Below are 14,149 nucleotides of genomic sequence, written 5' to 3'. Positions count from 1 at the left end.
TGTCCGGGCGCCAGAGGCCGCCGCTGTGTGACCTAAGGAAAGCCGATGTTCAGGAGCAGGACCCAGTGGGACCCAGCACTGGAAGAACCTTACCGCAGGGCTCAGCCCTGCCACCTGTGCTCACAGGTAAAATGGAGGCACTGCCATCTCCACCACACTCCTTCAGCAGCAACTGAGCCAGCAGGACAGCCTGTCCCCTTCCTGTTCGCAGGGCCCTCACCCCATGTTGTTCCAGCAGCCCCTAGATTTCAGCTGCGGAAATCAACCTTGTCTTGAACCTCATGCCCTACCCCCAAGTTCAGTGCCTCTCAGTGGAGGCATTCTAGAAATTCATGGGGCCATCTGGGGGTGACACAATGACAGCAGTGGAATGGGTCAAGGACACAATACATCCTGCAATGTGCAAGACAGACCTGTGCATTGCCCTATCAGGGGTAGTCAATCTTTTTATAAAAACCGCCCACTTTTGCAGTGCTGATCAACCTGGTCCCTAGCGCCCACTAGTGGGCGTTCCAGCTTTCATGGTGGGCGGTAGCGGAGCAACCAAAGGGCGCAGGGATTGGCCCAATGTGAAAGCTGGAACGCCCAATAGCGGGCAGAAACCAGGTTGACCAGCATGCAAAAGTGGGTGGTTCTTGCCTGACCTGTGGTGGCTCAATGGGTAAAAGCATCAACTTGGAACACTGAGGTTGCCGGTTCAAAACCCCGGGCTTCCCTGGTCAAGGCACATATGGGAGTTGATGCTTTCTGCTCCTCCCTCCCTTCGCGCGCGCTCTCTCTCTCTCTCTCTCTCTCTCTCTCTCTCCTCTAAAATTAATAAATAAAATCTAAAAATAAATAAAAATAAAAAATTTTAAAAGTGGGCGGTTCTTATAAAAAGGTTGATTGACTACCCCTGCATGTCCTGCACAACTTCTGAACATCTGGAAATTCACACGAATGAAAACCTTTTTACCATTATTTAGTTCTAAAACCCACCTCCATTGACAGAGAAGCACAAAATCACTCTGACACTGTTGAAATATACCCTTTATCAAGATCTGTTCACAAATTTAGAAAAATCATGTCACCAACAGCAACACTGCTTGCGGCATTTGAGTTGCCAACACACCCCAACTACAGTAGCCTAATTTTTAGCTATCACATGCCACGATTTTACAGAGATATCAAAAGCTCCTTTCAATATAGAAAAAGCTAAATAAATTATTGAAGGTTCATGAAAAAATTGGACACCAATCACCTTCATTAATAATAAACTTATTTCATTTTTACCACCTAATATTATGAATTCATAATAAACTGAAATTTGTATCACAAAAGTTACATGAAGAAATTATTTTGGGTATGAAACTTGTTTTTCTACTTTACTCTTGATATAACTCTCAAGGGTCACATACCACCCTCCTCCACCCAAACTTCCCTGTAACCTTTTATTTTTTCTTTTCCAATTCATCCTCTAATCCCATGCAGTCAGTAAAGCTGTGGTTTCCAAAGTAGTTGGTTTGTGGAGAGCTTTAAAACGGGAGATCCATACTGAGACAGTCTGTCAGCACACATCCCATGTCTAATGCAGGGAATTAATTATTCCGACACAACCTTGACATAAGCGGCCTGGCTCATTGCAAAAATGTCATGCTTCCTCCTTTTCTTCATTTCAACAGTCAGTCTTCTGCCTTCACATATTATCCCTACTTCAATGAACCTTACTTCCCTGCTTTCTCTTAATATATACAGATAAGTTTAGCCAGTTACTTCATTTTTAAAAAGCACCTGCTCTCTCACTTCTCTCCTATAGAATGGCTTCTGACCTTCTCTTAACTCCAAATTTATTCATTCTACACAGGTGCATGCATCTAACTACATCTTCTGATGAAGGTGTGCTGAGTATTTACATTTTGAAATATATGTATTTTTATTACAGATTTTTTTAAACCTCTTCATAATATTTGAGCGTTCTATTCATGTTTGAACATTGTGTGAATGGGCAGGTCATTTCATCTATCAATTACATTCTAGGATCACAGAAGGGGAATTACAGAATATTTGTTACAGAAAGAAGGTATTAACATGATAAGAGTCAAGAGCCACTGCTCTAGAAACCTTCCCCTCCCAGCCACCAAGTTCTTCCAGAGACCAGTTCTTCCTGAAATTCAGGACAGGGATTTTGGAGTCAGGGAGCTAAATTTCTGCCTTCTCGTGACAGAGAGGCAAATGATACAAGATCATATCATACCACCAGCACCAAGTAGCAGCCCCGAGTCCACGCTCAGCGGCAGCTCTGCTCCCCCACTGCCCCTCACTGAGCACTGGGCATCCTGAAGCCACCAATGGGAAGAGGCTGATGAGCCAGACAGGAGCTCTGTTACCTGTTTTGACAGCAGGGTCAATCCAGGAGGCATGCGAGAGCACCTAACGGGGTCAAGAGACCCACCCACAACCCAATATGGTGGTGGTGGGGGTGAGGAATAAAGGCTTTCCGAGCTACTAAGGGGCACTGCTCTCGGGCTGCACTTTTCTGTCCAGCAAATACAGGGGAGCCGAATTGCCCATAATACCTCTTGGATCCCACATTGCTCCAGCAACCTCAGTAAGGCCAGGAACACCTGCTGAGGAAGTCCACCCACCCCTACTATCTCAGCCCTCCCACGCAGACAGGCAGCCATGTAAACCACACCCACACATCACCAGAGCTGGATAAAGAAACAGAAGGATGCTACAGGAGCACTGGGCAATCACACCACCTTTTCATGGCAATCTGAGCTGCATCTTGAACGACAAGTCAGAACTAGTTAGATGCTGCAAAGTATTCCAGCATGCTAGGGAGGAAGGGACAGGAGGGAGGCAGGCAAGCAGACAGGCGGGAACACAGGACATCCGACGCCAAGCCAGTAATGGGGACTTTATTTTAAGAAAACAGACCTCTCCGATGGTTTGCCAGGTAGCCTCTTGGGGTAGGAGTGTGGTTTGCATATTGCTGGGGGAACTTGCCCCAAAATGGCTTAGCAGCACGGAGGTAAATTTCTCTTACCATAGATGTTAAGAGAAGAGAGATAGGTAGTGTAGCGGTTAAATACACAGACTATAGAGTTGGACAGCCTGCACTCAAACCCAGCCCTCCCACTCACTGTGAAACCCTGGGCATCTCATTCAATGTTCCTCCTCCCCCATAAAGGAGGAGGCACCAAGAGCCCCGCCCAAAGCTGTGGGAGGGTTAGATGAGTATTAACACACGGGAGCGCTGCTGTGTGCCCTGGCACATAGTAAGCACCATTGTTTATTTCAATGTGTGGTAAAGAAATGTCACCTAAACCAATGATTTCACAGACAGTATGCATACCTTTGGACATGCCTGTTAGTGACTCTTTGAGGTAGAGTTTTAATTAAGAAAGCACCACCTCCTTGAAAGATGGAACTGCTTCTCACCTTTGTGTCCTGCACACGACAGACACTTCCAGGGACCTCGCTGTAATAACAGACTCCTTTCCTGTTAGGCAGCAACTCCCCGATCAGTGTTCTGAAATCCTTGAGCAAGAAGGACGAGATGGGGAAAGCCACCTCGCTGGGGAAAGTGCTGAGATGGCACGCCGTCACCCATCTCAAACATGAAGAAAAGCCTCTACCTCAATCTTCCAATCAAATGTCAGGAAGTCGTGGCTTTCTCTTCTTACAATAAGCAGACTTATGAGTTGTTTTATATAAAAACATGCTTTTGCAATTATGTGGTGTGATGCATGTTAACTAGACTTATTATGATGGTTTCACAATATATACAAATATTAAATCATTGGACACCTGACCCTAAAATAATGTTATATGTTGATTATATCTCAGTTTAAAAAAACAAACAAGCACGCAAAGTCACTTGTTTAGAACTTGGAATGAACTGTCCCTGTAAACAAAAAGGATTTAAGAGGTAACTAGATCAATCCCCAGATAGCCCATAAAGACTTAATTCCATCCCAAATTGGACCTAGTTGAACAGTGTACTGTGAATTTAGGAAACAGAGTAACAGGTAGAAGAGGTAGAAGAGCCAACTCCAACCCCTTTCATGGGAAAGAGCTGGGGCTAAGCAAAGTTTTGAAATAACAGAAATTCGTCTTTGCAACACATTCATCTACTTTTTGTATTTTTTATACTTTCTCTTCCTCCTTGAGTCCTTTTCATTATTAAACCCCTCAAAGTCCCACTACTGCTGTGGGCTAAGTAGGAAGGTTACACCCTGGCGGAGGAGACTAGGTGTGAAAAATAGTATTTTAGGACCTAAAACAGCCCATGCAAAAGATCTAGTCTCCTGAAATAGGACGTTTGGGGTTCTACAGTGGTTTTCTGTGACTAGAACAGAAAGGGCTCCACACTTCAGTATTACTTCTCTCCCCTTTTTTCTTATCCTCCTCAAAATTCCATTTCACTCAGTAGAACTCTCAACTAGAGTAGGAAAAAATGGTGGTTTCACCAAACTACTTGTTAATGCAGCATGCGTGACTCGGAGCACGCAGAATATTTTAAGGGTTCACATCTTTGTGTGTTTCTACACACATATCCTCCTCAGTACAGGGATTCACTTTCTTCTGATAATTTCCTATATATGCTTTCCCACTATGCTATGGCAGTTGCATTTTTAAAAGAATCCCAATTAAGCCAAACGAATCTTTCATGAATATTTAATTGGGGCCTTTTCAGAGAGTGCAATAGATGAAAAAATATATATGAGCCTTTTTCCAAACACACTACTGAGTTAAAAAGAGAATAGGAAAAGCAACAAATGAGTTTCCTGTCTCCCCTGCCAGTTCCCTTACACCATTTCTGCTTCTCACAGCTTCTGCTTTTCCTGCATTCTGAATCTTCATAGACTGGCAGCGAGAGTGGCCAATCTGAGTGACCTGCAAGCTTTTTCCTGTCCTCCGACATAGTGACACAGCTTTGGAAGAGGTTCAGACGCCTGCTGGCCCAGGTCTCTTACAAAAATGCCTCTTGAGCTTTTCCAGGGAGAACTACTGTCTGAAGCAGTGGAGCGTAAACAGTTTAGGCTTTGCAACCCATATGGTCTGTCATAGCTATTCATTTCTGCTGTTGTACTGCACAAGCAGCCACAGAAAATACACAACTAAATGGTGTAGCTGCATCCAAGTAAAACTTTATTTAAAAAAACAGCAGGCTGGCCCTGGCCGGTTGGCTCAGTGGTAGAGCGTTGGCCTGGCGTGCAGAGGTCTCGGGTTCGATTCCCGGCCAGGGCACACAGGAGAGGCACTCATCTGCTTCTCCACCCCTCCCCCTATCTTTCCTCTCTGTCTCTCTCTTCCCCTCCCGCAGCCGAGGCTCCACTGGAGCAAAAGATGGCCCGGGCGCTGGGGATGGCTCCATGGCCTCTGCCCCAGGCGCTAGAGTAGCTCTGGTCGCAACAGAGCAACGCCCCGGATGGGCAGAGCATCGCCCCCTGGTGGGCGTGCCGGGTGGATCCCGGTCTGACTGCCTCCCCATTTCCAGCTTCGGAAAAAGTACAAAAAAAAAAAAAACCCAGCAGGCTGAATTTGGCCCGCAGACCACAGTTTACAATTCCTGGGCTACACTGGGCCACCCATATGGTAAGTCTGGTTCCAAACTGACACGCTCACAGATAAGGGCATGTGTCATATGGCTTTGTTGTATGTACCATAAACTGTGCTAAAGAATTTAGGATCCATATATGTATTCATTTTAAATATACACATATTAGTATGAATTTTTCTTGCCTTTTAAAATACATATTTGCCATTTCGATAACTTAAAATGGAAAGGAAAAATATCACAATTCATACTAACAACCATGTCCTAATTCTGTATCATATTCATACAATTTCTCCTCAAGAAACATTCATTATAACCACTAACTTTTAGCTGACGACAAAATATGACTTTATTAATAATATCCGCAGGCAGAAATCGTTGGTAATGTTGGCAAGAGTAAGAATCATAGATGTTTTAAGGTTCGACAGAACGGCAAGAGCTAAGGCAGGAGCCGGAGACGTGACCTCCAGGGCAGAGGGGGAGCCAGCGTCAAGCCTGTGGCAACAGGAACTGCACAGCTCTTTCCGGCCAGGCGTTCCTCAGAGCTCAGTATGCGTCATCTCTATTGACAGTGCACTAATTAAAATATATAACATAGTATATCAAACCAAAAAGAGAAAAAGAGTGATATTATTAGGACCCTGAGGCCCCGAGTTAATTACGGACATGAGGGCCACACTGTGAGGGACAATGGTCCTCATAAAGCATGAATTCACCAAATACCTACAGGCAAAGTAACCCTGAAAAGCAGCGGTGACTCACAGTAAACACGGACCAACCTTCTGGCTCTCAGAAAATAAAGGCAGAACGAACCATCAAACAGGGCAACCTCATGGATTGATCAACTTGCAAGTCTCACCCCTCGTCTCCAAATGCCATTTCACATTTTCATGTGGGATTCTCATTGTTTCCTCTCCTAGATTTCATTTCCACTCCCCCACCTCTCACATCCCTTTCCTCCTCTTCCTCAGCCCTCCCAATTCCTTCCAATTAAACTCTCTCACTTCTACCCCACTACAATGCTCAACTGGGCTACAAGCTGCTTCTCTATGCTGCTACTGCCTACAGGTCATGGATATGTCTCCCAGCCTCCATGCACTGCAACACCTAAAAATCTAGTGCTTGTCTGTGCCCATCACCACAGCCTACCTCATCCTGGAGCTGCGTACCTAAAGGTCCGAGTGTGTGTCACACGTGAAAACATCAGTTAAGAGAGAGAGAGTGTGTGTGTAGGAGGAGGGTCAACATTGCGAGGTTAGAGCACTGAGCTCTACAACCAAGACCAGCAATTTGGTTTTAGGTGGTATCAGGGGCTGATAAAGGTATGTCCTTGGGCCCAAAGTAGAAAGGCTCCAAAGCAACACCCATCTGTCCCAACCGCTGGGAACATATTGCCAAGTGCATGACGGTGATTTACCATCAACAACCTGCTAAATTATTACTGTAATTACAAAGAACATGGCAGGAATGTTTTGACATCCCAACTATGGCATGTTTTATATCTCAAAAGAAAGCCTCCATAACGCATATATTTATTTCGATAGTATGGTGCCTTAATTATACAAGCCAGACTTTTCACTAATTCAGAATGGCCTTAATGATAACCTGTTCCTATGAAGTAACCATTTCTCATTAGATAGTTGTTGATGAAATTTTTATCATGCTAGTAATGTGGCATGAAAAAAGAAAACTGTCTTCCTTTAATAAAAAATGTTACTGTTACTCTAGATACACAATGTTTCTATTGGTAAACTTTAACAATAAGATTCTGGAAGATTTACTAGTATGGGAAGAGTGGTTGTGACGAAACAATCCTAGGAAAGGAGAAAACCCATTGCTCTCTGTAAAGCCAATATCCACAGCCACCATCACAGCTGCCTGGCCCATGCAGGTTCGCATTTGACTCAGACAGACGATAATGAAACAACAGAGCCAAGAACTGGTGGGCCATTAGCTTTAATCCTAGCTTGCCCCTGGTGGGCAAGAAATACACACAGTGGGAAAACACTTCCCTTTCCATTCAGGGCTCCCAAAGCCACTGACTTATCCGAGTTTCCTAGAATCAAAGGTTTCTAGCTCACCAGAATTATTCACCTCTGTTCCCCATCTTCTCTCTGCACAAACTGCACAAACTGGCTTCTCCTTCAGCACTCCACCATCTTGGCTGCTTCTCCTCTCTTCCACATAGCCTTTCTCTGCTCTCCTCTCTAATGCTAATCTCAGGAACTGAGTTATACACTATAAAATGGGGCTCCCAGTCTGCCCCATTTTATAGTGTATAAGTCAAAACCTTTAAACCCAATATACAAACAAGTATCTGATACAAAGTCACTTATCTGAGGCATAATGGGATTCCTCATGAGCAGGGGTCCCCAAACTGCGGCCCCCTGAGGCCATTTATCTGGCCCCCGCCGCACTTCCGGAAGGGGCACCTCTTTCATTGGTGGTCAGTGAGAGGAGCACATTGACCATCTCATTAGCCAAAAGCAGGCCCATAGTTCCCATTGAAATACTGGTCAGTTTGTTGATTTAAATTTACTTGTTCTTTATTTTAAATATTGTGTTTGTTCCCATTTTGTTTTTTTACTTTAAAATAAGACATGTGCAGTGTGCATAGGGATTTGTTCATAGTTTTTTTTTTATAGTCCGGCCCTCCGACGGTCTGAGGAATAGTGAACTGGCCCCCTGTGTAAAATGTTTGGGGACCCCTGCTCATGAGAATGCTCCACCCCAGGGTGGGAAAAGCTTAGTCTTAAAACTAACTAAGCCTTAGGCTATAGTGACTTTGCCAGTTTACAGCCTGTCTCCAACACCCAAAGCAAGCAAATATATATGTCATATTTACAAACTTCTTTGACCAAACACTCTCCCTCCTGTGAACTGAGCTAGGGGTGTTCCTCAAACATTGCTGATGAAGTAAGTCCCTGCTGAGTTCTGCTGCAGGCCATTCTATTTTGGAACAGGAAGAGAAGTTTCTAATATGTAACAGGATGTAAATCTTTCAAATGCAAATATGTGAGGCTAACTTTAAATATAAAAGCAACCTTCAGGATGTTGTCTGTTCTACTCAAACTATACTATCAAGAAGAGAGCAGTCCTGGCTGCTGGCTCAGTGGATAGAGCACTGGCCCAGCATATGGATGTCCAGGTTCAACTGCTGGTCAGGCACACAGGAGAAGTGACTGCTTCTCTCCTCCACCCTCACCTAGTTCTCTCCCCTCCCCTCCCTCTCTCAGCCAGTGGCTCAACTGGTTCAGGAGTGTCACCCCCAGGAACTGAGGATGGCTCCTTGGTCCAAGCATCAGCTTTAGGTACACTAAAAATAGCTGGGTTGAGCATCGGCCCCAGGCAGGGCTTGCCAAGTAGGTCCTGGTCAGGGTGCATGCGGGACTCTGTCTCACTAGCTTCCCTCCTCTCACTTAAAACAGCATAATAATTGTAGGGAAGGCATCAAATACAAAAGCTGACTAATGTTTATTGAGTTCTTACACTGTGCCAGCTACCATGAATTAGGTATTTAATTCTAACAACCACACTATGATGTGGGCTATTCCCATTCTGTAGATAAGGAAGCAAATTGAGAAACCCAAGTTGGCCCCTACAAAAGCTGCAAAACTAGGGTTGCAAGCCTGATTGCAGGAAAGCCAATAGGAGGTTGCTATCACAGGCCACCCCTAAAAAAGTGTAAGCTGCCAAAAAATAAGGTCGCAGGGCAAATTACAAAATCTAATCAACTTAGTGAGCTCGGTAGAATGGTATAATGAAAAGAACCGTTGATTTAAAATGGAAGTGCTTATGTCCTGGTCCATGTTAAATATGGAGACTTGAGACCTTTGCTATAGAATTGTCATGATAAAATACAGAGTTGTCACTAGAGTGCTGAGAATATAAGGAAAGGTGCCTAGCACTGCACTTGACAGAGAACAGCAATACTTTGTCACCTTATCTTCAGTTTCCATTTCAAAAAATAAGCTGACAAATACAGTATAGGGAATATAGTCAATATTGTAATAACTATGCATGGTGTCAGATGGGTACTAGACTTAGGGTGATCACTGTGTAAGACATATAATTGTCCAATCTCTATGTTGTACACTGTTGGGCAGATAAAATATATTATGCTCACTTTGTTAAAGATGGCACTGCCCATGTGGAAGCCCGTCGCCTAATGATGCTTGGGATAGGGCATGATTATGTTAATATGTTTTGGGAGAGGGCTTTCGCACCAAAAGGTTTTAAAAAGAAGAGAGATCACATTGTTCTGGTCTTAAGAAGATTACGTTCTAGGACAGTGGTAGTCAACCTGGTCCCTGCCACCAATTCGTGGGCGTTCCAGCTTTTATGGTGGGTGGTAGTGGAGCAACCAAATGGCACGGCAATGGGCCCACCATAAAAACTGGAACGCCCACTAGTGGGCGGGAGGGACCAGGTTGACCAGCACTGCAAAAGTGGGCGGTTTTTATAAAACAGTTTGCCATCACGGCCCATAGCTGTCCTTTTGGGGGCCGCAGGCTGGCTGACTTTTACAGTCATGCGTGAGGAAACCAAGAGCTCTGTGGAAGAGGCTGCCTAGGACCTGCAAACCAAGCAGTGGAAGGAGCTGGATTAAACGTGGGAGAAAGAGATGCCGACCCTGGAGCTGAAGCAAGCACCGGAGGCTGATCAGGTTTGCGAGATTCACCTGGAAATGGAGCAGCCACTGGAAAAGGAATCACAGGTTCGTGAGTTGCAGCTTACCCTGGATGTTGTGAAGAGCCAGCAGCAGAAGGAGGCCAGGGCTGGAGTTGCAAGGCCTGCAGAGCAGAAGGCAGCAGTGGCCTGGAGCTCAAGCCCGGCAGTACAAGCTTATGTTTTCAGTTCATCTTTGGAGGATGAGGGGAATCAGTCTGGAGTTGTGATCCGCAGTCTCCAGAAGGTGAAAGCCCGGCAGCAAGGAGTACCTTCTACGCCTCTGGTAAATCTACGATTTTGGGACATAGGGATGAATGTCATCATGCTCTCCAGAGCAGAGATGGAAATGCTGACTGCCATTGCCACGTGCTCTTCTTTAGGACAGTGTAAGACCTGCTAGGATGGCAGGGATGGGGTGGCTGAGTCCCCATGTGCATGGACTGATTCCTGGACTATGACTGGAGTGAGCACTGGCTCCTTTGTTGGATGGACTTATGGATTTTGGACAATGTGAAATACCCTGATGGGGGTGGGGGGCGGCTTTGCTGGAGGCCCTTCCCTTGTCCCAGGAAGCTTTTCCCATGGCTAGAAAGAAGGCCGAGGACATTTTTTGCTTTTGGCAAAGTGCTCAGAGACTGGTGAAATGTACCTTTGTAATTGTTGAAACTGTATGATTTGTCATGTATTTGTAATTTGTGTAATGTGCCTAATTTCCTTGCACAGGGATGCCGGTGGTGTAGATTGTGGGCAGTAAAGTGAGCATAGGGGTGGATTGTTGGGCAGATAAAATATATTATGCTCACTTTGTTAAAGATGGTGCTGCCCACGTGGAAGCCCGTCACCCAGGTGATTGCTTGGGATGAGCGTGATTATGTTAATATGTGTTTGGGGAGGGCTTTCATGCCAAAAGGTTTGAAAAGGAAGAGAGATCATGTTGTTCCGGGAGTAGACTGATTATGTTCTAGGAGGAGCCCGTACTGTAGGAGAGCAGAGTAAGGCCACGTGGAGGAGAGGAGAAGCAGCCAAGATGGCAGAATGCTGAAGGAGAAGCCAATTTGTGCAGAGAGAAGGAGATGGGGAACAGAGGTGAATAAGGCTAGTAGTAAGCTAGAAACCTTTGATTCTAGGAAACTCGGATAAGTCAGTAGCTTTGTGAGCACTGAATGAGTGGGTTTTGGAGACCAGTGTGTGTATTTCTTGCACACCAGGTGCAAGCTAGGATTAAAGATGATGGCCCACCAGTTCTTGCTGTTATTTCATTACCGTCTGTCCGAATCAAATGCGAACCTGCATTGGCCAGGCGGCTATGATGGTGGCCATGGCTACTGGCTTTCCATTCACCTAATACATGTCAACTCTAATCGAAAAATAAAATATAAGCAGATAACTCCTATCTATAAAATATGAAACCTCCTTGGACACCTTCCCCCTCCATCACCCAAACAGACTCTCCCACAGAGAAACATCTTTCAAGGTGTATCTCTCTGCTATTGCCATGAGAAAAGTTTTCCTATAACTATGTGCCCTCTCTTACCATTGCATAAAATTGTACAGATAAAATGTAACAGCAAACAGTGCTATTTCATGCTTTCAGTTTACAGAAACAAGGGAGTAATAATTAAGTACTTTACTAAATAAAAGCAGTTTAGGAAAAAAAAGTGATTAAAAATAAGTAGCAAGTATGGAAACATGCAAACACTATCTTGATCAGCAACTAAAGAGAGAAACTTGACTAAGGCCTCTCATACAACATAAACTGGTAGTTTGTCCCAGCACAGTATATGAAACATTCAGATGTTTTTTTTTTCATGACATATATTCTCAGAAGACTAAAAAACTTTACAAGAAAGACTGTATTCTCCATGAACAGCCTCGATAAAACTCTGGCTTGAAATGAGACTACATGCTTTAAAAATAAAAGAGTCTGAGTCAAGCTGAAAAGTTTCCATTTTCAGGTTTGAAAACACCCATTTGCATTAGTGAAAAGTTCATGATTGTGAGGCTTTGCTATTAAGGCTGTGGAAGCTCCAACCGGTAAAAACCACCATTCTAGGAGGTCTGAAATCATCAGGAGCCTGCCTCTCATCCCCTTTCCTCGCATTTTCTCTCAGTCACAGCTGTACATCTTTCCTCCCATTCCTACCACACCGACCTAAAACCTTTACAGGGAAGCAGCTCGTCAACATCCTTGAGTCTTGTCAACATGCAAAGGGCAAATCATAAACTTGCTTCCTAAACCAGAAAGCAGATGCTTCTCGTCCCCAATGAAAGTGAAGGCTCCTCCCACACTCAGGAGAAAGCTACCAGGTTTCAGTTCTTTCCTTAATTTCTTTAAAAGACGAATAAAAAATAATTAACACACGTGTTCTTCGCTCCAGTCTTACATATATTTAAAATCCTTGTAAGTTAAGAGAATTTCATAACAAATAATACTCGCTTGAAACGCATTAGGCACTCATTTCAAGGCTGAGATTTACAAGACAGGCAGAGAGAGGTGAGCGAGCGGAGTTTGGTTGAGTTTTTTTAATTCCTTCATGGCAAGGCAATTATGCACGTGTTTGCAAACAATAAAAGCATTTGAAATGCATAATGATGCAAAGTGACGCGAGGCACAAGAAAAGCGGCAACATGCAGCTGGTTGTGCTCCGTGCCACAAAGGCTGCTCCGGCAGCAAGCGAGCCGCGAGCCGGAGTCACAACACCCCAAGTCCAAGGCTCACTGCTGCCTCAAATTGCATCCGGTCGCAGGTCCCAACGCAAAGGGCTCCGGCGGCTGGAGGGCAACCGCGATAGAGAAGCTGATAAACACTGGGCGCCCCTATTGGAGGGCTAGACCCGGGATCAAGTGAAGGGAGCCCGGGGAGGACGCACGCCGGGTCCCGGGGAGAGAGGGAGAGAGAAAGAGAGAGGACGACGGAGTGGGGGTGGAAAGGGGAGATATGGCAAAGGCGCAGAAACCGGCTGCAGCTCAGGCCGAGGGAGACGACTAGGGGACCGGGACCAGGGATTAGTGACCAACGGAGGGGGGGGGAGGACAGCCGCAGACTGAAGCTCATTAAGACCGACCCGCGGGGCGCGGGGCCGGGCCAGGGGAGCAGGGCGCGTCGGTCACCTGTATTGTTTGAAAAGCTGGTCCGACTCCCTAAAGCCGTTGTTGAGCAGCATGTTGATGCCGGCCAGGGCCAGCTCCGCGTCCTGCAGGGGCGCCGCAGCCGCCGCGGCCGAGTCTTCGTCGTCCCGCCGCCGCGGGCGCTGCTGCTCGGAGCCGGCCATGGGCGCGCGAGGCTCTGCGCAGGGCCGAGGCGAGGTGGAGCAGCTGGGGCGGCCCCGCGCGCATCCGGGCCCGGCTCTACCTGCCGGGAGCGCCGCGGAGCGGGGGCCGGGGCCGGGCCGGGAGGCGGAGGCGGAGAGGGGCGGGGCGCGGCGGGGAGGGAGGAGCCGGTCCGTGCGGCGCGGCGGGGACGTGGGCGTCCGGGCCGCCGCCTCCCGCCGCCCTGGGGGGATTACTCAGCAGCGCCCGCCGCACTCCCGTTCGCCCCGAGACGCGCGGCTCGCGCCGGCACTGGAGCCGAATCTGTTTCCGGGTGTCTCTAACCGCGCGGAGTCAGGGACCGAGTGGCCGCCGCCCCCGCTTCCTGCAGTCCCGGTGCGCCGGCCCGCATTCCCACACCCCTCGCCCGGCTACGGGGGCTAACGCGCCGCGCCTGCTTGGACACCCATGAGGCCCCCAGGCCCGGACCTTGCCCCCTCCTACACTAGAGCCGGACCTCGGGGTCTCAGGAAAGCCGGATAGAACAAGTGGGTTTGAAAAGGGGACGAGGAACGCCGCCTGAGTCGCAGCGAGAGCGCGTGGCGGGAGACTACGGAGCCGCATCTTAGCGCCGAGCATCACATCGGAAACCCCTCAAGCCAACGCCCCCGACCCCCAAATTTA

At 46.8% G+C, this 14,149-nt stretch overlaps 1 protein-coding gene across 1 annotated transcript in view; it reads right to left on the bottom strand.

Annotated features, from left to right (window-relative positions):
- TTC39C (tetratricopeptide repeat domain 39C) overlaps positions 1-13,638 on the bottom strand; it is a 126,426-nt gene extending 112,788 nt beyond the window's left edge. Inside the window, exon 1 of the mRNA XM_066352539.1 lies at positions 13,328-13,638. Coding sequence (XP_066208636.1) covers positions 13,328-13,488 — 161 coding nt within the window. The 5' untranslated portion in view covers positions 13,489-13,638. The remainder of the gene's footprint in view (positions 1-13,327) is intronic.
- Between the last annotated feature and the right edge of the window lie 511 nt (positions 13,639-14,149).

This window comes from Saccopteryx leptura, chromosome 11 (assembly GCF_036850995.1).
Source record: "Saccopteryx leptura isolate mSacLep1 chromosome 11, mSacLep1_pri_phased_curated, whole genome shotgun sequence".
In the NCBI taxonomy this organism is placed as follows: Eukaryota; Metazoa; Chordata; class Mammalia; order Chiroptera; family Emballonuridae; genus Saccopteryx; species Saccopteryx leptura.
This window is presented reverse-complemented; position numbering and strand designations above follow the sequence as displayed.